Source organism: Heteronotia binoei, chromosome 6, assembly GCF_032191835.1.
Source record: "Heteronotia binoei isolate CCM8104 ecotype False Entrance Well chromosome 6, APGP_CSIRO_Hbin_v1, whole genome shotgun sequence".
Lineage (NCBI taxonomy): Eukaryota > Metazoa > Chordata > Lepidosauria > Squamata > Gekkonidae > Heteronotia > Heteronotia binoei.
Window position 1 is genome coordinate 108,348,431 of NC_083228.1, and position 22,266 is coordinate 108,370,696.

Sequence of the window (22,266 nt, forward strand, 5' to 3'; positions counted from 1 at the left end):
GGATTAAATGGAGCTGAATTATGTAAGGGTCCCCTTTGGGGCAGAAGGCAGGGTATGAATGAAGTAAATATTCATTTCAGTTGCATAATTTAAAGAACAGTCTTGTCATAGGATATGAACAACTACAAAAATATTCTGGGACATTCAAGACTCTTCTGTTTAAGATTCTAGTTTTTACTAGGTCGGTTTGTTGTTTTTTGATTGTGTACTAAGCAGTAAAGAAATTTCATATGCAATATGTATACTTTCAAAGCAACTCATGTACGAATATTTTTCCGAGTAACCACATATAGAATTGCAAGTGTTCAGAACTTTTTGTGTGTGTGTGTGTGACTTAGGCTCTGTGGTGGAAAAAGCTCCTTCCTGAGCTCTGCAGAAGAATCAGATATCCTGGAGACAACTATCCTGTCCTCCTGTCTTCTCTGAAAGGTAAGGAATGTTTGTTTGTTTTCAGCTTTATTTATGTGATGGTGTTCTGCTGTGCACTTAAAGGCTCTTTGAAGAGGGATGCTGCAGATGACTGGAACTTCCAATTATTCTGAATTATAGGATGCTGGGTTTGTACGCATGATATTTTTGGGGAAACAATTATTAGAAGCTTAGTAGGAGTGAATCTTCATGGTAATGTGTTAACCAGGCTGGGGTCTATTTCTTACAGAAACATTATCCGTCCTCGCTTTGGAACTGGAACTGAGGGACTTCCTAAATGTTCTGCCCGAAGATGGTAATGCAGCTTTTTTCCTGCCACACCTCCTTCAGTGCAGCAGAAGAAGACCGGTGACCTGAACACCGTGAAAAGCACTGTGTGACCTCCAATAACTTTGGCAAGAACACCTTCTAGAAAATGGACCAAATGGCCTTTCCTTCACAAGGCAGTTATGAATAAAAAGGCCTGTGATGCTCAAAGTCACTTATGTTGGAGGAAGCCTTCCAACATCGTTGAGGATGCAGGCTCAATATGAAGGGTATTACTCTAACATATCCTTGTGGATATTGGAAGAATATAGGGTTCACTCTTGGCCTTGATCACGTGTGGCTTGAAATTCACATGAAGGACACTCATAACCTTGATGATTTGTAAAGCGTCCTTATTTCTACTGATTGTGGTTACTACTTTCCAGTGTTTTTTAGAATTCTATTTACACTGTGTGCAGAAAGCAGGACAAAATCCTTCAGTAAGTAGGTGGTCCAAATACACTCTCATACTAGGGATACAATTCCAAACAAACCTGTCTTTCTGAGCCATCAGTGTGTGGTGTAGTTATATCCAACCACCAAAACTTCTGAATAGCTCAGTGGCATCAACGAGACATTTTTCTGTACCCAAGGACCAGTAAGTTGCTGAAAATGCAGCTCTGATTTGCAGTATCTGAGCTGGATGAGCGTGCAGCAGATTGTATCCAATAGCAGCTTGTTCCTGCTTCAAGAATTATTTCTAAGGAGGCTGTCTCTCGTTCAGTCGCAAGAACCAGCCAGTATAAGCATTATTAGGCCAGACCTCTTTGATTCCTCTTCCTCCTGACAATCACTTGAACACAGAGTATTGCACAGATTTTTCCACAAATGGTGGCAAATGTGATTGTTTTATTCTGCCTTCAGTCTCTGTCCTGTACATAAGGAAGCATCTTTAAAGGTGGTTTATTGTTCAGCATTTTTAAGCATACTACCTACCAGAGGTGTTGCAATTCTCAGAGGCTGGGAGCACCATTTGTATTGTACTTTTTAAAAATCACTTGGCATTGGATGTTTTTATAGCATATTCTACCCAGCCATTGGGCTTTAGTTTTTATCAGTTTTTCGGTGAGAGAACAATAGTGGAAGTAGCGGCATCCTTAGTTGCATTGTAGCACTACCTGAGAACAAATGGTGAGTATCTGCAAACAAGAAAAAGTAAAGTCCAAACAGGAGTTCTGATAATCGTGTGTTATAAGAAATGTATTAAAACATGCATTATATCACAATTGTAACACATTGGTTAGTATTTAATTGGTTTAGTCATTTTGGCCAGATTGAAAAACAGAAGTTGACCACCTTGTTTGAATGCTTTAAAAACATTAATCTCATATTGCGGGGGAGGGGAATCTGAAGTGTGGTTTTTATGGCCAGGCCACACTAGCTCCCATTGTACATGTGCATGCATTGGGGCACCCATATTAGCATACTGAGTTCAGTGAGCAATACTAAGCCCATTCATAAAATAGTATTAGAACTGCGAATTCGTGTGACATCCCTATCCATGGCACTGACTTCTGGGTGACTTCTGACCCAGCTTAATCATTCCTGAATATTGTATTGCATTACTGCAATAAAGCCTCCAGCTGTGGGATTCATTGTGACCACAGATGCTGTTGCACCAATACAGCACTGTGTTGCATTCTCCTTTTTCAATGAAGGGACTGAGTCTACCGACTCCCCATCTATAAAACCATGCAGAAACTATGTTTTGTACTTAAAAGATAGCAGGTGACATGGCTGCATATCTGAGTCAACTTACCAAGCCCAGGATGCCACTGAAGCTAGAGTGATGGAAACTACTTTGTCCATTGTGTGGATCTTTCTCATTTAAAGAGCCTGGTGCAAAAGAAAGTCTTTTTTAAAAGGCACCCACTTTGAGCCTGTCAGGTGCCAACTTTTGTGCAGTCACAATTTGAAAACCCAACTCCATCTGCAAGTCTGTCATGACAAATGATAGCACCAGGCAGGCTGCTGATGAGCACAAGTACGGTTTGGTACACAGCCCTGTGCTTACTCATGTCTGCTGCTAAACAAATGCCTAGTGCTGTCAGAGCTGTTACTCTGAGAATATAGCCAGCTCAAGGGGTGGGCATAGTCGCTCTATAAGCCCTCATGCCTTTCCCTGACCATAAGCTACTGAATAATGCCCTGTGTGCTGGAAAAGGTCTTTCCAGTGTCTATTTCCAAGCATTTATACATTTGAGTCCCATTCTAATCCCTTGCCTATGTATTTTCTTAATCCTTCCCATATTTCACATTCACAGATCAGAATGTAGATGACTAGCTTTGGTTTAGGCCTCTTTGGGGGTATATCAGGTTTAAGGGATAAGGTTTGTTCACTTTTCCTAGACACCGGCCACATTTACTGAACCCTCAGCACGGGCAGTAGGGACTGGCCATCAGGCTGCTGGAAACCGTTTTTAAAAGCAGTTTGCCTTGTTTATAGCATGTTTCCTATTGGCCTTACTGGAATTCGAAATATGCAGATACTCTGATATTTGTTTTTCTAAACCAAGTTCTTCTTCGTTTTGGAAAAACCCTTTCATGGATTTATTTAAGATATTTCTATCCCACCTTATCTCCTGGAACTCAAGGCAGCAAACAAGGTAGCAGCTAAATCGCAAAGACATAAATCATAATCCAATTAAAAATGTAAGCAGATTAAAATACCCCATCTAAAAGCATTCAGAGTTAAAACACAGCAGATCCACAAACTCACGGCCAAGTCTGCTGGAAAAATTTGCCCATGGGACTATTACAATACAAAGTATTTACAAACATAATAAAATTAAGGGTTCTTAATCTGAGGTTAGAAACTGTACCAGTTTGCTTATATGAACATAACCCCCCCCCCCCCCATTTAAAAGCTATGATCTCTTACCACCTTTTCCCAATTCAGTGGAATGGGGATACTACTATGAATGTAACATTTTCTCTTCAACCACTGGTTATTTCTCACCTTCTTTGGGGAGCACTGTGTAGGTAGTCTCCATCCCTGCATGGATATGATCAGTCACATGGCAGTGCAATAACCATGTCCCAGGAATCTTTGGAAACATTTCAACAGTTTGAAATGTCCCAGGGAAAAGATCAAAGACATCTGCTCGGTAAGTCCTGGTTTGCTTTTAAGGCAAAACAAAAAATCCTGTGTCAGTGATAATTCAAGTAGGTAAATTGCTGATGAATTGCAACAGCTAAACCTAATAAAATGGTCTGGATTATTTTTATGAATATTTATTGTGTGAATGATAATATATAAAATTGCCAATAAAAAGAGATACTAATGAACTTTTTGCCTTTTCATAATTTATTACGTTTCATATTCAGTCATCTGTATTAGGGGTCAGTCTCACTTGTCAGTCCAAAGGTGAAAACAATGTAGCGGGAATGTGATAACAGGATTGTCATAGAAACACTTTGGAAAATGGGGTTGAAGACCATGGTCCTTCATCTGTGCCTCTGTATTGCTTTCCCACCCCTATAGGTACTGAGCAACAATTGCTACTCTAGTTCCAGGCCAACAAACCTGTTCCCCGCCTCCACCCCGGGGAACCTGGACTGGGCTTTACGGGCTGTTGCAACATGGCTTAGACTGAGTGGGCTGAAGTTAAACCCAACGAAGACAGAGGTTCTCTATGTGGGTCGTGGCACTCTGGGGAAGGAAATATCTCTCCCGACCTTCGACGGTGCGCCGCTAAAGGCGGCGCAGCGGGTGAAGAGTCTGGGTGTTTTACTGGAGCCTTCACTATCAATGGAGGCCCAGATAACAGCCACTGCCAAGTCATCATTCTTCCATCTGAGGCAGGCGAGGCAGTTGGCCCCTTTCCTAGAGCACCAGGACCTAGCAATGGTGATCCATGCGATGGTCACCTCAAGATTGGACTACTGTAACGCCCTCTACATGGGGCTGCCTCTGTGCCGGACCCGGAAGTTACAACTAGTGCAGAACGCGGCGGCCAGACTGCTGCTTGGTCTCCCAAGATGGGAACATATACGGCCGGGGCTACGCGAACTGCACTGGCTACCGATTGTATACCGGGTCCAGTACAAAGTGCTGGTCATTATCTTTAAAGCCCTATATGGCTGAGGACCGGCCTACCTGAAGGACCATCTCTCCCCGTACGAGCCCCAGAGAGCACTGAGGTCAGTAGGAAAAAACAGATTGACTACTCCTGGGCCAAAAGAAATCAAACTCCAGAACACCCGCACATGGGCCTTTTCTTCTGCGGCCCCATATCTTTGGAATCAGCTCCCAGAGGAGGTGCGGGCCCTGCGGAACCTCGATCAGTTCCGCAGGGCCTGCAAGACCACCCTCTTTGAACTGGCGTTTCCGAATAGCTGAATCACAAGTGCACAACAAGGAAATTCGCCATTGATACCAACTGATAGATAGCGTCAACGACAATAATATGGTTAGATTTAATTAATGTAACTTAGTTTAATGTAATCAGATTAACAATGGTTTTTAATTAATGTATTAACTGGTTTTTAAGATTAATTTAATGTGTAGTAATGTAATGGTTTACTAATGTATTGTTGTCTTTTGTTGTTGTTAGCCGCCCTGAGCCTGCTTGGCGGGGGAGGGCGGGATACAAATAAAATTTTACTTACTTTACTTACTTACTATAAATAGGATATCAAGGCACTTAACAGTCACATGGTCATACTGTGCTGAGAGAGAAGCAATGGGTCAAAAGTTGCCTCAGAAGTCACAAGACCAATGAGGATGCTTGTTTAGGGAAGGCTTATAGCTTAGTCAACAACTTAGAAGGATAGGTCCTAAGGATAGAGCTCATGCTGTTTGTTAAGGCCTTGGGCCCGATTGCCACTTAAATGGATTTTGGAGAGCCTGTTCAAGGAAAGTCTCTTGCCTAAACCTCTCAACAGCTGTTGCTAATCAGATGACATGGGCCAGTGGTTTGGACAGTGTAGGAAAGCTTCCTCCATTCAATTGACTTGGAGTCAACATCAGCATCCAAAATGTTCATGTTCTAGTTATATAACAGAAAGCAGGAATGCTGGTGTTTACCTTGTAATCAAAGCTGTGGCCGTGAAAATGTGCAGTGTGCATATCCACTTCATTGCCCATTCCCAGCAAGTACCAGCTGACTTCATCTCCAACGTGCATATCAAGACCATGCAAGTTTCCAAACAGCCGTCCGTTAATGGCTAAGGAAAGAAATGTTCATTGTCATAGAACTTGTTTTTCAACTAAAGAAATTCTAAATGAACTGCCTCTCTCCTGCTACCTCCCTATTATATTCAGTAGCAGCTAATTCTAAAATTTAAAGCAATTTGAAATCCTTACCCCCATTAGCACCTACCAACTGAGAATTCCTTCCCCAGCTGTGGATAAGCCAGTCTACCCAGATCTTGGAAGCTAAGCAAGGTAGGCCCTGCTTAGTACTTGGATGGGAGACCACCAAGGAATACCAAGGTTGCTATGCAGATGCAAGCCATGGCAAACCACCTCGGAAGGTTGCCTTAAAAACCCTATGGGGCTGTTGTAAGTAGGCTTAGACTTGGTGGCAAAAGTGAATCCAATGGTTCTTACAAACACTGACTGACTGACAGTTCTTACAACTCTCTGGCTGCTCTTGACTGAGCACAGTCCAAGCACAATTCAATCTCTATTCTTTTGGGATTATTTTCATGTCTCCTGGTCTATTTAGAAAGGCAAGAATGATGTATGAATATGTGGAACTTTGATTTTTTTTTCTCCCCCAGCCAGAATTAGTAGGGATCAACTCACAGATTCATGGCCTTGGATCAAATTTTGTTGACATTCCCTTCACCTTGGAGATTTCTATAATGAAGGTCATTCAGACTGAAACATTAAAAAGCCCACTTGTCTAAATCTGCATCATGAGCTGATGGGCTATGCTTAAACAAGCCTGAGTAAGAGGGCTTCTGATCCTGTTCCAGTGCTAGCAAAGAAGCTAGCCATAACAGCTCCTCCTGTCTCTACCATTTCCAAACAGCAGCTGTGTCACCGCTGAAGGGTTTGAGGCAGCTATGCTAAGAAGTCCACACTGTCAGACTTTATGCAGTAGATAGGCTAGTGCATGGTAATCAATATGTCTACAATTCCTGACTTTGTCTATTAAAGCTAAAAAAATTAAAACAGTCCTATAGCACCTTCAATATAAGCTTTTTTGGTTTGGAGCCCACTTCACTGCATGCATGAAACTCCTTCATGGGGGATACAGACACACTCCAGCATCCATAACATTTCTGCATAAGGCTCAGCTATATACAAAATAAGCACAGTGATCACAATCGCAATAATTGGTGCTAAATTTTGCTGGAGGAATGGTGCTGCTGATTATAATAGGGAGCTTTGCACAGAAATGCTACAGAGCACAGACTCTTGCACTTTGTTGTGTCCTAGGCTCAAATAGGAGAACTGTTACTTTTGGAGGGAAGCCGAACAAGCAAGAGCTTGAACTCCACACCAGGGTTCCAGAGAAGGCCTAAGCGTGCCCAATCAGGGGAAGGATTGAAACATAAGTAGCCAATCAACATCCAGGCTCATACTGTACCCTGATAGGCCCTTAGGGCCCTGTAAATAGCCAATCCATGTAGATAGTTAAGGACCAATCAGAAGGGGGGAAGAATTGTATAAAGGAGCGGGAAGTTTGAACAGAGCTCAGTCTGTGTGTGTGTGTTCCTGAAGTAAAGCTTGCTGAAATCACTCTCCGACTCTGGTCTCTTACTGCGCCGATCCCAGTACATTACACACTTCATGGCCTTTTGTTTGTGCTGTTTACCATTTCTTCTTTAGACACATATCTACATATATCTCTCAACAGAAGATAACTTTCCATAGATCTGGTAAACTGCACTGTAGTCCATTAAAGCTTCTGCATCAATAAATCTGTTAGTCTTTAAAGTGTCACAAACAGGGCTAGCCCTAGACCAGGGGTGTCAAACATGCAGCACAGGGGCTGAATCAGGCCCCCGGAAGCTCCTGTTAGGCCCCTGAACAACTGGCTGTCGTCTGCTTCCTTCTCCCTCTCTCTTGCTTCCTTCTGCATCACAGCTTACTTTGCCAGGCTTGCTCAATCGCACAGGAGCTACAGAGCAAAGCCTCTATTTTCTTCATTGAATGAGGCTCTTCCCTTGTGGGGGGGGAAGAGCTTTTTTTGCCAGGCTTGCTCAGTAGCACAAGAGCTACAGAGCAAAGTCTCTGTTGTCTCTATTGGCTGAGGCTCCTCCCTTGAGGATGAAGGGAGGGAGGCAGAGTTTGCTTTGCACTTGCAAAGCAAGTGCTCTGTCAATTGCACAGCAGAGTTACTGAGCCAGCCCCTCTTCCTTCTATTGGCTGAGGCTCCTCCTGGTCCCCTGGGGAAGGAAGGAAAGAGTCAGAGTTTGCTTTGCCCGATTCCCTGGATCCCATGGGAGAAATACAAAGAAAGCGCCTTTAAGACCAACGAGTGCTAACGTTTTAAGCATGTTTTATGGGGGATTTTTAAACAAATCTTTAGTCGTGTTTGTCTGTGTTCTTTATAAAGTTTATATCTCTGCTACCTAATCTTAAATAGGCACATACATGGTCTGGCCCAACATGGCCTGACCTGACAAGGTCTCATGTCAGATCCGTCCCTCATAACAAATGAGTTCGACACCCCTGCCCTAGATCATCTGGCACCATAAGCAAGGCTAACTTCTGGCACACACACCCTCCACTGATAACATCACTAAGCCACATGAAGGGCACCCATTTTGGCACCCCCATAAGGCCGGTACCTTAGGAAATTGCCTAGTTTACCTAGTGGCAGGGCTGGCCCTGACCACAAATCTCTCTTCAGTTATACAGCCTAGTGAAGCCTCTGTTGATGGGCCAATCTGATTTGTTGCACGCTATGTAAATTCCCCGGCCAATTGGGAACAGTGGTTTTCAGGTCATTTTCTGTCAAAGTTGGGATGCTTGTATCTTTCTAATAACCCACGAATGGCAATCCTACCTGAAACCAAGGTTGTGCTTTATATGAACAGCATTACAAAAGTATAGCAGATACTTAAAAACTCTTTTACAGATTATGAGAAATCAAATTGATTGCTGCAGTTGTGAGAATCTTTGTTATTTTTCCAAGGGACAGATGCACAGTTTGTAATTTTGAATGCTAGGAATACTCAGTGTGTTCTCAAAACTTACCATGCATTTTATTGCTTTCAATAAACTCCTCGTCTTCTTTATTCACTACTTCTGGCTTGGCAGAGTATGTTTGGATATTTTCATCCAAATACCAAGACTCATTTTCATCCAGCACCAAAAAAAGAAGAGCAAATTGCACCCTCTTTTGTGGGGGCAAGGTGGGCAAAGGTTGCTTACGACAGACTAGGAGTGTCCCTATTAACCCACTGTAGAGGTCCTGGAAGAACAAAGAGTGCTATTACCACAGGTCTTTAATAATGAACAAAACAGCATACGATGAAATATTGGCCCATGTCAAACAATGTAGTACACTGAATTTTACCTCATTTACATCCATTATAGACAACTGTTGACTTGTAGTAGACATCTCTAAACCAAAGATATGCTTCAGAGAAATTTTCAGTCTCTTAGGGACTTGTTACACTTACAACCATTCTCCCTTCCCTCAGGAAGAACTGATTAACCATTCTAGAAGCACCAGGGTGTACAAGGCCAACACAGTTGTCTTTGTCAGTTCACAAGATCATTCCATTGCATTTTTTCCTTTAAAAGAAGTTTATTTATAATTGAAAGCATTTACAAAGCAATTAAAATAATTAAAATTGATATCTAGTAAGAGATTAATCTGAGCCTAGCTAAGTGACATGTGCTCTAGAAGGAAAAGGGTCGGCCTCTGTGATTCCCTTCCACAAAGATGGATCCTGTGACAGTCTTCTGTTAAGTCTTCCTTCAAAGGAGAAAGACTTCCTCCAAAGAAGAATGGATGTTTCTATGACTTCCTTGGTTGGATGAAGGCTTTATTGAAGGGAACCATAGGATCCAACCCTAAGTCACTATCTGTCATCAAGAACTTACCTTAACTTTATCCACAGTTGAGTAGTATGCCCAAGGGATGCACTGAGAATCACTTTCCTGAGGACCAGATCTCACTAGGATTTTCCAAATATATTCTGACTTTGCACCTGAGTAAAGCAGATATTCATATTTTCACGACATGCACAACATTGGTTTTATTTTCTAGATTTTATTTTAACTTTTTCTCATTTACTGTTTTTAGGGAAATGGCATAGGCTTTGCTGGGGGGTGGGGTGTCCTTTTATACTAGAAGCCCACTAATGATAGCAAATACCCTAGGGCACAAAAAAACACTAAAACAAAAGGTGAGTGCCATATATTCTACTTATGTTTTCCATATAACAAAACTGCCACAGAGTCGCTTGTTTTAAAAGTGACCATGAGATTTAGAACATGCTTACCTCATAGACAGATCTTAGCTGCAGCATGTCAATCGTTACCTGTACCATAACTGCTAATGTGGCTGGGCCAATCCACATTTGCTTGGACTAAAGCTACAGAATGATTACAAGATTTTCTGTTGTCACCATTGAAGTACACTAGTAATAAGCTTCTAGTGTTTGCAAATAAATAGCACACTATTAATTAGTAATGCTATAAAAAGATAATGGAGCAACTATTCACTGTGACTGTATGAAAAGAAACAAATTCAGCATAGCAAATCTCTGCAATCATAATGCCAATTAGAATGACAGATTAGCGGTATCGGCAATCATATGGCCATCTGCAAGAACTGCTGTTCATGCTCCATTAGGCTCTTTAGCCCATAAAGCTAGGATAAAATATGCACTGACCACATCCAATATGATGGTGCATAACTGTATCATTGTCAGTCCCTGCTTTATAGCAGTCATTCCCCCTCTTCCTGCTGAGGGGCAGTTTATAGCTAGAAAACCATAAACATCCTTCCTACAATATCATCTCAAATATCATAAGTGCAATACACTGCCAGGCCCAGAATGACACAAAATGGATGCCAGCCAGAGACAAGCCTGAACATGCAGTTTATAAGTGTGAGTAAGAGTGGCTGGCTATCTAACAACCTGCTTCCCGCCCAAGAGAGATGCATAATTTAGGACAATTAGAACCTATTGTCTCACTTCCCCTTACCCATTTCCCATATTTAAGTAACACTTAACAATATTCACCAAACCTGGCAGCTTTTTCCATTCGGTACTTACAGGGTCATCAAGCACTGTTTGCACCTATAGTCAGGGCCGGTGCTAGGCTTTCTGGTGCCCTAGACGAGTCACCCACTAGTGCCCCCCTATTATTTAAAAAAATATAGGGAAAATGAAAGCGTCAAACTTGAAACTTTTCACATTTTTAACTTGCTGGTTTTTAATTTTATTTTTTTTAAAAAAATGTGATAAGTTATAAAAAATGGTGAGAATAAGTGCTCGCCAGCCATGCCAGGAAGGAGGGTGACCAAGTCACACATTGGGGAGGGGGGATGGCTTGGCTTTGTTGAGGGCAGCTTGGTGGTGGGAGAAGATGAGGTGACAGCGGTCAGGAGCCAGCATCACGCGTCAGGGAGGGGGAGCCCAGCAGTGCCCCCTAGGCCAGGTGGTGCCCTAGGTAAGTGCCTACTTTGCCTACTTCTATGCACCGGCCCTGCCTATAGTCCACCTCAGGTAAACCCTTCAAGCTGCTCCCAACTCATTGTCTACCTTAAGTTATTGTGTTGGGGGCTAAGATGTCAGCTTGTCCCAGGGAGCATTTTGCCCTATAAATTATGCCATCCTGCTCCATAGCAGTTTGTGTTCTTGGATCCATGTATCACACCTCAAAATCCATTTTGGTCTTCTATCTGTGAAACACTGGTTGTTTTGCTGCTGCCTCCGCAGACCTCTTTCTTCAAGACTGGTAATTATAGCCTTCATCAAAATTATTTTCCCCCCTCTCATCCCTGATTTCCTCTTAGATAGTCTTGCATGTGTTTTCACTGTGTTAGCATGCAAGAATTATCCTTTTATTCTCTTTTAATTAAAAAAAAATCTTTCTGGATGAACATCTGCCTGGTTTATTGGAAAGTTCTCTAAAAGGGGGGAAATCCTGATATACATAGGTGGAGAATCCCAGTTACCCCTTCTCACTTTGTCTCCTTTCAAGCTAATTTCCCCCAATTAAGTAAGAGGCTACTTCTTACAGTGACAGCTTTCCCCTTCCAAATAGTCTAGTCTATTCCCTTGACAGTGTACCAAACACCAAATCCGAATATCTTCCAAACAACACTGTTTTGGCTAACATTTGATGACACGGAGTTAAGTAATTTCAAAGTTTTACTAGTGCAGCATTTTAATATGTTTTATTGCTCTTTCTTCATATTATCAAACCCACAACTCTCAGAAAATGGAGCTCTTCCACCAGACTTTTAATTAATCCAGCGGGCATCTTTTGAAAGTCATCACTTCCCCCAGCATTTCACCATTATGGTGTTATGTTACATGGTTAGCCATCAGCCACATGCTGTTGAGTGGTTTTGCCACCTATGTATTTAAGATTGTGTACTGTGCTGCTTGCAGGATAGGGCGGGATATAAATCCTAAAATTAAATTAAATTAAGAAGGAAAGATGAAAACAATAGAAATGTAATTACCTGGAGCAGTTGCCATTACAGCCGGGGAGTCAGTTTTCACTCCATGTGCATGAATTGAATAAGGCCTTGAGGCATTATTTTTAAAAACAATTCTGACTTTATCTCCAACATGTGCAACAAGTAGGGGGCCTTGAATGGAGAGGGAGGAAAAGATGCTTTTAAAGACACAGCACAATAGGAAATAGGAGCATAAAAACACAAAACACAATCAGTATAAAGGAAGCATACTTAAGGGCCATTAAAAATATTAGGGTATAACCGTTTTAGTATATGCTTAAATGTACTTGATTTATGTGTAAGCACAATTACCTTCTTCTTAAACTCCATCTATGCCAAAGCCTTCCCATTTTTGATGTGCACATAGCTTCACCTTAAGAGAGGAACTGCCTCCTTCACCTCAGTAGGGTGCCTCAGGCTCCCATAAAGTCCAGCTATTAATTGAAGATGCCACATGCATGCTGAATGTACTCTGTGCTCATCCAAAACTACTAAGGGGTTCCGATCAATGACCATATCTGAAGTCTGTCTATCATCTATCTGTCATCTTTCTATCATCTATCTATCCATCTATCTATTGGCGCACATGAGTGTAGATATAATAAATGTAGACATCTCTGTGCTTGGTGTTCTGGACTGTGGAACCTCCATGCATGCAAATAATGTCTATTTTGACCTATTGGCTGAAGTCTCTTGAAGAGATCCTCAAACATGGCGAACCTATGGGCATTAATGGAATTTTGAAAATAGGTAGTAGGCACCACCATAAAATTACTTGCATAGTAGCTTAGGGTCAGTAACAAAATGTTGGAAGATTCCAAGCACAGCATCCTCTCTTTAATGGAGGTAGCTGTTTCTGAATGTGTGCTCCCCACAGACAGAAGCACCCTCTGCTGCAGTGAGGTGGTGGAAATCCAGGGTTGGCTCTTTGCTTTGGGGGAGAACACATGAAGCTGCCGTATACTGAATCAGACTACTGGTCCATCAAAGTTGGTATTGTCTACTCAGGCATCAGCTCTCCAGCATCTCCAGTGGAGGTCTTTCACATCACCTACCATGTGATCCTTTTAGCTGGAGATAGGGACTGAACCTGGGGCCTTCTGCATGTCAAGCATATGCTCTACCACTGTACCACAGTCCCTTCTCAGAAGAAAGCAAGTGCCAGAAAACACATCAGTGGGAACAACAGTGCACTTCATTGAAAATCGATTCAGGTAGTTAGCTATGTTGGTCTGAAGCAATAGCACCAAGTTTGAGTCCAGTGGTACCTTTAAGACCAACAAAGTTTAATTCTGGGTACAAGCTTTTATGTATATCTGATGAAGTGTGTATGCACATGAAGACTTATACCCAGAATTAAACTTTGTTGGTCTTAAAGGTGCCACTGGACTCAAATGTTGTATTGTTGAGTATCGTTGCACTACACAAACTCGTTGCATGATCAACTATTCATCTATAAAATGCAATTCATGTCACCATAACACTGATATCTACAACAATGGTAACTGTAACATTGCTATTCTTTCAAGCATTTATGTCACAGAGACAATACCTAGAATTCCCAGATGTTCTTCTACTTTCTTCCTTTCTTTGGGTGTGCTGAAAGTGCTGTCTGTATACTCCCGATAAACCACTTTTTTGTATTTTGAGCCAATGAACTTATCTTCTTTATTTAAGAATGGATTCCCTGGGCTGAAGAATACAGTATAATACTGATGAGAGTTATTTAAAAAAAAATTGATTTCAAGCATTTAAAGTTACCTGGCCCTTAACAGGACAAGGCTAGGTTTTTTTTTCTGTTGTATCTCATATAGTGCTTCTCCCACCTTAGTTAAAGGAAAGAACTAGCGTAGCAACACACTACTTAGGGGTAGGTAATTTCCATGTCATGACACAGCAATGCTGTGGAAATAAAGATGGTGTGTTTAGGAATGATGTGGGATCCTGGCATTGAGAAGGAGATGCATAGAACTCAGGATTAAAGCCAGGAAGGAAGCAGAGGCTGGGGAGAGTCCAATCACAGACCAACAGATAATGTCAGAGAGGAGTTACATGTCTGAAATTGCAGAGGCTGAACTTGGTTGAGATGCCTTCCTCCTACATTCTCCCTCACCTACCTTATCTGTTGAATTGCAGACCAGAGGACTGAGCTGACTGGCATGGAGGGATGGGTACTTAGAGGACCTGTGGAATGCTGGGGATTGAAACTAACTGTGCAATCCTAGACAGAATTTCACCCTTCTGATCCCATTGACGTAAGAATATCACCCTTCTGACACTTCTGGATTTAGAAGGCCTTAACTCTCTTATGATTGCACTCCATGCATACATTGTTGGCTAACTTCAGGAAAAAATCTGTAACTGTAATGCAAATTTAAAATGGGGTCCCTCTGTAAAGATACACGGATGTGTTAAGACCTACAGGTCTTTCATCAGCCATGCACAACATGAATTTGACTTTGTCAGTATGTGTTAACCAAAAGGTCAGTATGACAAGGCACAGTAGTGTGTTATCCCAGCCATGAAGTCCTGAGGTAATTTTTAAAAAGATATAGAAGGACAATGCTTCTCCCTCTGGAGTATGCTGATTGAAGCACTTGTTTCATCTTATTTTACAGGAAAGCCATCCCAGATGCTTGAGGGAGAGACACAGCTTTGTTCAGCCACTGTTGCCCTCCACAAATTCCATTCCACATCTGATACAGGAGAATCACATTATTTATATGTACCCATCTCTTTCCACAGGAACTTAGACACACATCCATAACAAATGACAGAAAAGGCTGGTCTGTGTATTTAGCCAGTGTGTCAAACTGGGATATGGGAGACCCAGGTTCAGGTCCCCATTCTGCTCAAGCTCGCTGGATGACCTTGGGCTTGTCTCCCTCTCTCTTTCCCTAATCTTCCTCACAGCATTGTTATAAGGATGAGACAGAGAATTAGGTAGCTTTTAAGTATGCTTCTTAGGGGTTTTGTTTACTGGGTCTGCTTTACCCAGGGGTCATTTTGTAGAAAAACAGGTGGTGGAGCTCATCCAGGGATTGTTATGCAGCCACACATACTATTCAATGGACAAGGTGGGAAGGAGAAGATGGAACTCTTAGAAAGGTTCAGGAGCTGTGCTCCTGTGAGCTCCCACTGAATCTGAGGCCAGGATTTACCTTTCATCATGAAACTGATGTTTCTCCTCTTCCCATGTCCTGTTAGGAGAATAGTCCCATTCAGTCTCCACAGCTGCAATGTAGTAAGTCTTCTCATGGACATTCACCTCATTGTCTTCTGTCGACAAACCACACTTCCTCACCACATACCTCTGTTTCATACCTCCCATGTAATGATCTGTTGTCAGGCATTCCACTTCAAAAGTACCTGAAGAAACAAAAGGAAGTAGACAGCTGAAAACAAACCAACTACATCCAGCTGGTATGATGCCCAGCCTGAATGTATGTATGTATTTATTTGTTTGTTTGTTTGTTTATCACATTTATATCTTGCCCTCCCCACTGAAGCAGGCTCAGGGCAGCTAACAACATCATAATATCAACAGTAAAACAATAAAACAATCACAATCAGTTAAAAAATTAAAACAGGTTACAATTTTAAATTATTAGTACAGTTTTATAACAACAGTTTGGTGCTAACATCATGCCATTCTTCAGTGGTGTTGGGCACCTACACACTTTGGTTGAAGGCCATTCGAAATAATGTTGTTTTGCAGGCCTTGCGGAACTGGACAAGGCCCTGCAAGGCTCTAACATCATCTGGGATTTGGTTCCATCAGTGGGGGGCCGCAATAGAGAAGGCTCTTTCTCTAGTAGCCTTCAATCTCGCCTCCCTCAGCCCGGGAATTACTAATAGGTTGTGCAATCCAAATCTAAGTACCCTCTGGGGAATATATGGGGAGAGATGGTCCCTAAGAGAGGCAGGTCCTCGGCCATATAGGACTTTAAAGGTGATAACCAGCACCTTGTAGCGAATCCGGAATACTATCGGCAGCCAGTGCAGTCTCCCCAGCCCCGGCTGTATATGGTCCCAACTAGGGAGGCCCAGTAACAGCCTGGCTGCCACATTCTGCACCAGCTGCAGCTTCTGAATTCGAGACATGGGCAGCCCCATGTAGAGGGCATTACAGTAGTCTAATCTCGAGGTGACCATCGCATGAATCACTGTTGCTAAATCGCCGTGCTTTAGAAAGGGGACCGTCGTGCCCGCCTAAGGTGGAAAAAGGCGGATCTCGCAGTGGCTGCTATCTGGGCCTCCATGGCCAATGTGGGCTCCAGTAGCACCCCCAAGCTCTTGACTGTGGGCGCCAGTATCAGTGGCGCCCCATCAAAGGCTGGTAGAGGGATTTCCCTTCCCAGACCACCGAGGCTCAGACAAAGGACTTCTGTCTTCATTGGATTCAGCTTCAGACGACTCAGCCTGAGCCACCCTGCCACGGCTTGTAATGCCAGGGCCAGATTTTCTGGGGCAGAGGCAGGCCGGCCATCCATCAGCAGATAGAGCTGGGTGTCATCAGCGTACTAATGGCAACCCAGTCCAAATCTCCGGAGAATCTGGAAAAGGGGGCACATATAGATATTAAACAACATGGGGGAAAGCACCGCCCCCTGAGGCACGCCACAATTAAGCAGATGCCTCTGGGATGACTGTCCCCTGATCGCCACCCTTTGTCCCCGACCACAGAGGAAAGAGGAAAGCCATTGCAAGGCCAACCCCTGAATCCCCGCGTCGGCGAGGCGATGAACCAGCAGCTGGTGATCGACCATGTTGAATGCCGCCAACAGGTCCAACAACAACAGTACTGCTGACCCGCCTCGATCCAGTTGTTGCTGGAGATCATCCACTAAGGCAACCAGCTCTGTCTCCGTCCCATGACCCGGGCAAAAGCCGGACTGGTGTGGGACTAGAACGGAAGCGTCCTCCAGAAAACTCTGCAACTGCAGCGCTACTGCCCTCTCGATGATTTTACCCAGAAGGGGTAAATTTGATACCGGCCGATAGTGTGCCAATTCGGCCGGATCTAGAGTTGGTTTTTTCAAGAGGGGATGGGCTATCGCCTCTTTGAGAGGCTCTGGGAAAAGCCCATCCGAGAGGGACCTATTTTCAATATCCCGTATAGGATATTGAAGCTCCATCCGGCATGCTTTAATCAGCCAGGATGGGCAGGGGTCCAAATCGCATGTTGTTGGGCATGGAGTTGCGAGGATGCTGTCAACTTCCTCCAAGCTGAGTGTTATAAAACAGTCTAGAGCCGATCCCGAAAACAGGCACGGTGCCTCAAGTTCACTTACTGTTTCAATTGTGGCAGGGAGGTCGCAGCGGAGCAATGAGACTTTATCCATGAAAAATGTTGCAAAGGCCTCACAGCCAATCTCCAGTTCCCTATAATTTGGTCTGCCTTATGACAGAGTTGTAAGAGTCCGAATAATTGTGCCGGGAGTGAATTCGTGGATGCAATCTTGGCCACAAAGTAAACTTTCTTTGTGGCTTTGATTGACATCTCATACGATCTCATATACTCTCTATAAGATGTTCTGGTTGCTTCATCGTGAGTCCACCGCCACTGCCTGTCCAGTCGTCTGAGCCTCCGTTTCATCAACCGCAAGTCCGTGTTATACCACGGTGCCATCTGAGCGGGGGCGCAAAGGGCGCCGAGGAACAATCTCATCAATGACCATGGTGAGCCAATTTTGCCATAGCTCAACCATGTCCTCGAGCGAGTCGCCAGGGGGCCAGGGATCCCGCAGTTCCCTGTGGAACCGTATTGGGTCTATTATGTTCCTTGGGCAAGCTAAAATGCGCTCGTCGCCTAAACGGGTTTGGGGTGATATATCCATACGGGCCTTCAGGACATAGTGGTCCAACCATGGCACTGCATCAGCAGTAATTCGGGTCACTGTAACCTCTGACGCAAAGATCAAATCCAGCATGTGCCTGGCCTGATGTGTTGGTGTAGTTACAAATTGAGAGAGTCCTAGTGTAACCATGGATGACACTAGGTCCATCGCCCGATTGGAGTTTGCGTCATCGGCATGGATGTTGAAATCACCCAGGATTAAAAACCTTGGGTGTTCCAATGCCCAGCCTGTTACAGCCTCCATCAGGGACGATAAGGCGCTGGCTGGTGCGTTAGGTGATCGGTACACCAGCCAGATCGCCAAACCCTCTCCTACATCCCACTTCAGACCAGCACATTCAGTGCCATCGATCTCTGGTGTTGGCAGAGCCCGGAAGGAATAAGCCTCCCATATGAATAGTGCCACTCCTCCCCCCCACCCACTAGTCCGTGACTGGTGAAAGACCGAGTATCCTGGGGGGGCTACTTGGGAGAGGGCTACCGTCTCCCCATCGCGCACCCAGGTCTCAGTCACGCATGCCAGGTCCATATCCTGTTCACACAGGCAATCTCAAAGGATTGAGGTCTTATTATTTATGGACCTGGCATTGCATAACACCAGTGACCAGAGGTAAGAATACCTCTGTACAAATGAAGATATAAGATGATTAGGTACAGTGGGGCACTTTTCAGTGTAATTAGGATTCTGTTGCAAGGATAACCAAAATAATAAACAAACATAAGTGTCCAGACAAACAAGGGAAGGAACAGAATACTGTGTTTGGAGGTTCTCAAAGGAAGCAAAACCAGTTGCAAGCTTCAGCAAAACTAAGAAGAGTTGGTTTTTATATTCCACTTATCTCTACCCAAAGGAGTCTCAAAGTGGCTTACAATCACATTCCCTTCTTCCCCTTATAACAGGCACCTTGCAGGGGTAGGTCAAGCTGAGAGAGTTCTGAGAAATCAGTGACTGGCCCAGGATTACCCAGCAGGCTTCATGTGAAGAAGTGGGGAATCAAACGCAGTTCTCCAGATTAGAGTCCACCAATCTTAATCACTACGCCATGCTGGCTTTCTCAAAGCTACTGCTGTATTATCCTTAGTGATAAAGTGTGCAGGGTTCCTTTCTGTGTTTTGGCATCACGATGAAAGTTTGGGAGATGTTCTGGGAAGAGTGTAATGTGATATGGGAGAGTCCTGTGCCAGCATAAGGACACAACATGCAATTCTGCAATGGTACACATTGTTTGAATGAGTGGCAGAGCAGACTGGGCTCAGGTGGGGGCAGATGCACAATTCTGATATGCTAGAATGATGAACATATCTGATACCTGGGAAAAGGCCCATGGGAGCTGACCCTCGGCTGAGACTGAGCTTTCTAAAGAACTATGGAAAGCAAAGAAGAAGAAGAGAAGAAGAGACTGGATGTATACCCCGCCCTTTACTACCCAAAGGAGTCTCAGAGCAGCTTACAATCTCCTTTCCCTTCTCCTCCCCACAACAGACCCTGTGGGATAGGTGGAGCTGAGAGAGCTCTCCCAGAACTGCTCTTGAATTGAGCAGAACAGCTCTGAGAGAACTTGTGACTGACTCATATGAGCAGGAGAAGTGGGGAATCAAGCCAGTTCTCCCCAATAAGAGCCCACGCACTTAATCACTACACCAAACTGGCTATCAAAGGGGAGGGCTGTATTTTAAATCTAGCATTTGGAACTTCTGCCTGAAAAAACACAAGTACTGAAATGTATATGTTGATGTCTTTACTACAATATCCAAATAAGTGTTTCCAGTTAGCAAATATGGTTTTCTTTACTCACCTTCTGAGTCAGGCTTCATAATAGCTGTAACAGAGGAATGTGGAAATAGGTTGACTGTATCCTGCCTTTTCCCTTGACTCAAAAGAGTATTTCCTGAGAAATATATTCCATGGATATCAACTTCTGATCCCAAGCCAATCAAATGCCAAGAAATGGTATTTCCTCCACACATCTCGAGGCCCTCCTGGTTTCCATACATGTATCCATTTATGGCTGCAAGATAATAATTAATACTTAAGCATATTTTATACCAAAATTGCTCGACTAATAGCATATATGTCAAATGCAGCATTGATACCAGAACAGGCTAAATACATATATTATATTCTGTCAGTTCACCAAATCAGAGACCCACCCAGCAGCAGAACGATACAAGGGAACACAGCACCCTTTGTTGTAGGGGTGACTGTGATGTGCTTTTTCTCTAGAACATCCATGACCAAAGTCCCCTATCTAAGTTTGAAGTGTATATGGCAGGAGGCCAGAGAGTTATTAGCCCCAAGCAGCATAAAGCAGCAGCTGTGCACCTGCATGTTGTAGCCATGCCCTCTCCACTTCCATCATCACCTCCTGACACTCTCCAATATGGTTGTCCCTCCCTCTATTGTGGAGCTTAGAGGAGATAGCTGGAATATTTCCTATGACTCAAACTGTGAGCTACTGCTGACCACATTCCCTGTCATTTGAGATGTAGGCATCCTAGCTGCAGTTCACATAATACTTAAGAAAGCTGTGACTGGCTGAAAACTCAATATCATAAGCTGCATCATGGATGTATCAGCATGGGGGGCAGAGAGGGAAAGCAGACAGGGAGTTGTTTTGCACTCTCATGAATTAAATGGAAATGTTAACAGGTATGCCTGCTTTTGGTCTGGTGCGGGGGGGGGGGGGAGCTTAAGATGGGAACTAAAGCCTGCTTTTTCCTTGCCCACCCCAGATGCTTCCCATTTCTGGTCCTTATGGCAGAGGCACATTTGGCAGCACCAGGTTTACACTGGTGGAGCTTTGATGCAGTGTCCTATCAACATATTTCCAAATGCACCAGTGTATCTCCAAGCTGAGAGACAAAGAGGCATAGTTGAAATCCTAAAGGAGTTTCTAAAATAGCGTTAGGATGGTGTTGTTGATCACTGACATCTCTATATGGAGGACCACCCTGCATTTCTAGGACTAAATTATGGCTGTGTATGGGAATTGGGCACAATGGGGCTGTGATTCAGCTATGGTTTAGTCATGATGAGAACCTACTGAAAGCAAATAGGGGTAACTAATTTCTTTCATTGGTCAATATGTGTAGCATAACAAAGTGGCAGAATCCACAGACTGCAGGTGGGAAACAGTCCCTCAGTTTTAAAGGTTCTTGTACATCAGGCAGAAAGATTCTATCCTTCTTGATGTGCTCGTTTTATGTGTCCAAGAAGTTTTACAAGGAAACATCCAAAAATGACACCCCCACCTATAATCCAAAGTAGTACAGCCATACTATTGGTCCAGAACTCAATCAGCTCATCCTCCCATTATTCAACTGCAAATGTATGCCAAGGCTTGGTCAGATATAGTTTTAGGTGAGCTGGAGCTCTCAGTGCCAAGTTCAGGAATAGTAAAAGCAACTTTTTTCCTGTAAAGAATTAGCTTCACGTAACTCAGGAAATTAGTCAAAGGGAAGCCCTTACAGTGCATCTTGTTGGATTCCTGAAAGTCTTCGTCCTCCTTATCAATCTCATCCGGGGATGTTCTTGTAAAGTACTGAATATTGTCATCTAGGTACCAGCTCAGATTCTCATCAAACACTGTAGCTAGGAGGAAGAATTCCTTGTCTACATCCTTCTGTGAAGGAAGAAGAAAAGGTTTAAAAGTGAAGTTGCCAGCCCTGAATTGGGAAATACTTGGAGATTTTAGTGGGGAAACCTGGAGAGGGCAGGGTTTGGAGAGGGGTGGGCGTCCAACCCTCCATATCACCATTTTCTCCAGGGGAACTGATCTCTGAAGTCTGGTGATCAGTTGTAAAAACAGGAGATCTTTAGGCCCCACCTAGAGGTTGGTAACACTATTTAAAAGCAAATAAACAGTGAAAAATATCGCAAACTAGAAGCTGAGAAAAGAGATACCTATATGTTCAACAAATTTTGAAATCGGATTAATAAAAGGTCTTCACACATATAAGGTTCTGTAGGATTCTGGGGATAATTTTTTAAAACCTGGAAGCGACATCACACCTCTCTAGGAATCACCTCCCCTGCCCACCCCCTCTTGCTAGTTGTCAGTC

The 22,266-nt window shown here is 43.5% G+C and overlaps 2 protein-coding genes across 3 annotated transcripts in view; one reads left to right on the forward strand and one right to left on the reverse strand.

The window, feature by feature from the left end:
* HPS3 (HPS3 biogenesis of lysosomal organelles complex 2 subunit 1) overlaps positions 1-2,067 on the forward strand; it is a 35,418-nt gene extending 33,351 nt beyond the window's left edge. Inside the window, exons 16-17 of the mRNA XM_060242328.1 lie at positions 339-429; positions 659-2,067. Of these exons, the coding sequence (XP_060098311.1) occupies positions 339-429; positions 659-786 (219 nt within the window). The 3' untranslated portion in view covers positions 787-2,067. The remainder of the gene's footprint in view (positions 1-338; positions 430-658) is intronic.
* Positions 1,565-22,266, reverse strand: part of CP (ceruloplasmin) — a 37,146-nt gene continuing 16,444 nt past the window's right edge. Inside the window, exons 10-20 of one of the 2 annotated variants that reach the window (XM_060242326.1) lie at positions 21,674-21,827; positions 20,001-20,213; positions 15,506-15,713; positions 13,897-14,036; positions 12,348-12,476; positions 9,749-9,855; positions 8,894-9,110; positions 5,765-5,904; positions 3,695-3,857; positions 2,495-2,571; positions 1,565-1,874 (exon numbers count right to left, since the gene is read on the reverse strand). In XM_060242326.1, the coding sequence (XP_060098309.1) occupies positions 1,833-1,874; positions 2,495-2,571; positions 3,695-3,857; positions 5,765-5,904; positions 8,894-9,110; positions 9,749-9,855; positions 12,348-12,476; positions 13,897-14,036; positions 15,506-15,713; positions 20,001-20,213; positions 21,674-21,827 (1,590 nt within the window). In that variant the 3' untranslated portion in view covers positions 1,565-1,832. The remainder of the gene's footprint in view (positions 1,875-2,494; positions 2,572-3,694; positions 3,858-5,764; positions 5,905-8,893; positions 9,111-9,748; positions 9,856-12,347; positions 12,477-13,896; positions 14,037-15,505; positions 15,714-20,000; positions 20,214-21,673; positions 21,828-22,266) is intronic. The other variant, XM_060242327.1, reaches the window with a different exon arrangement.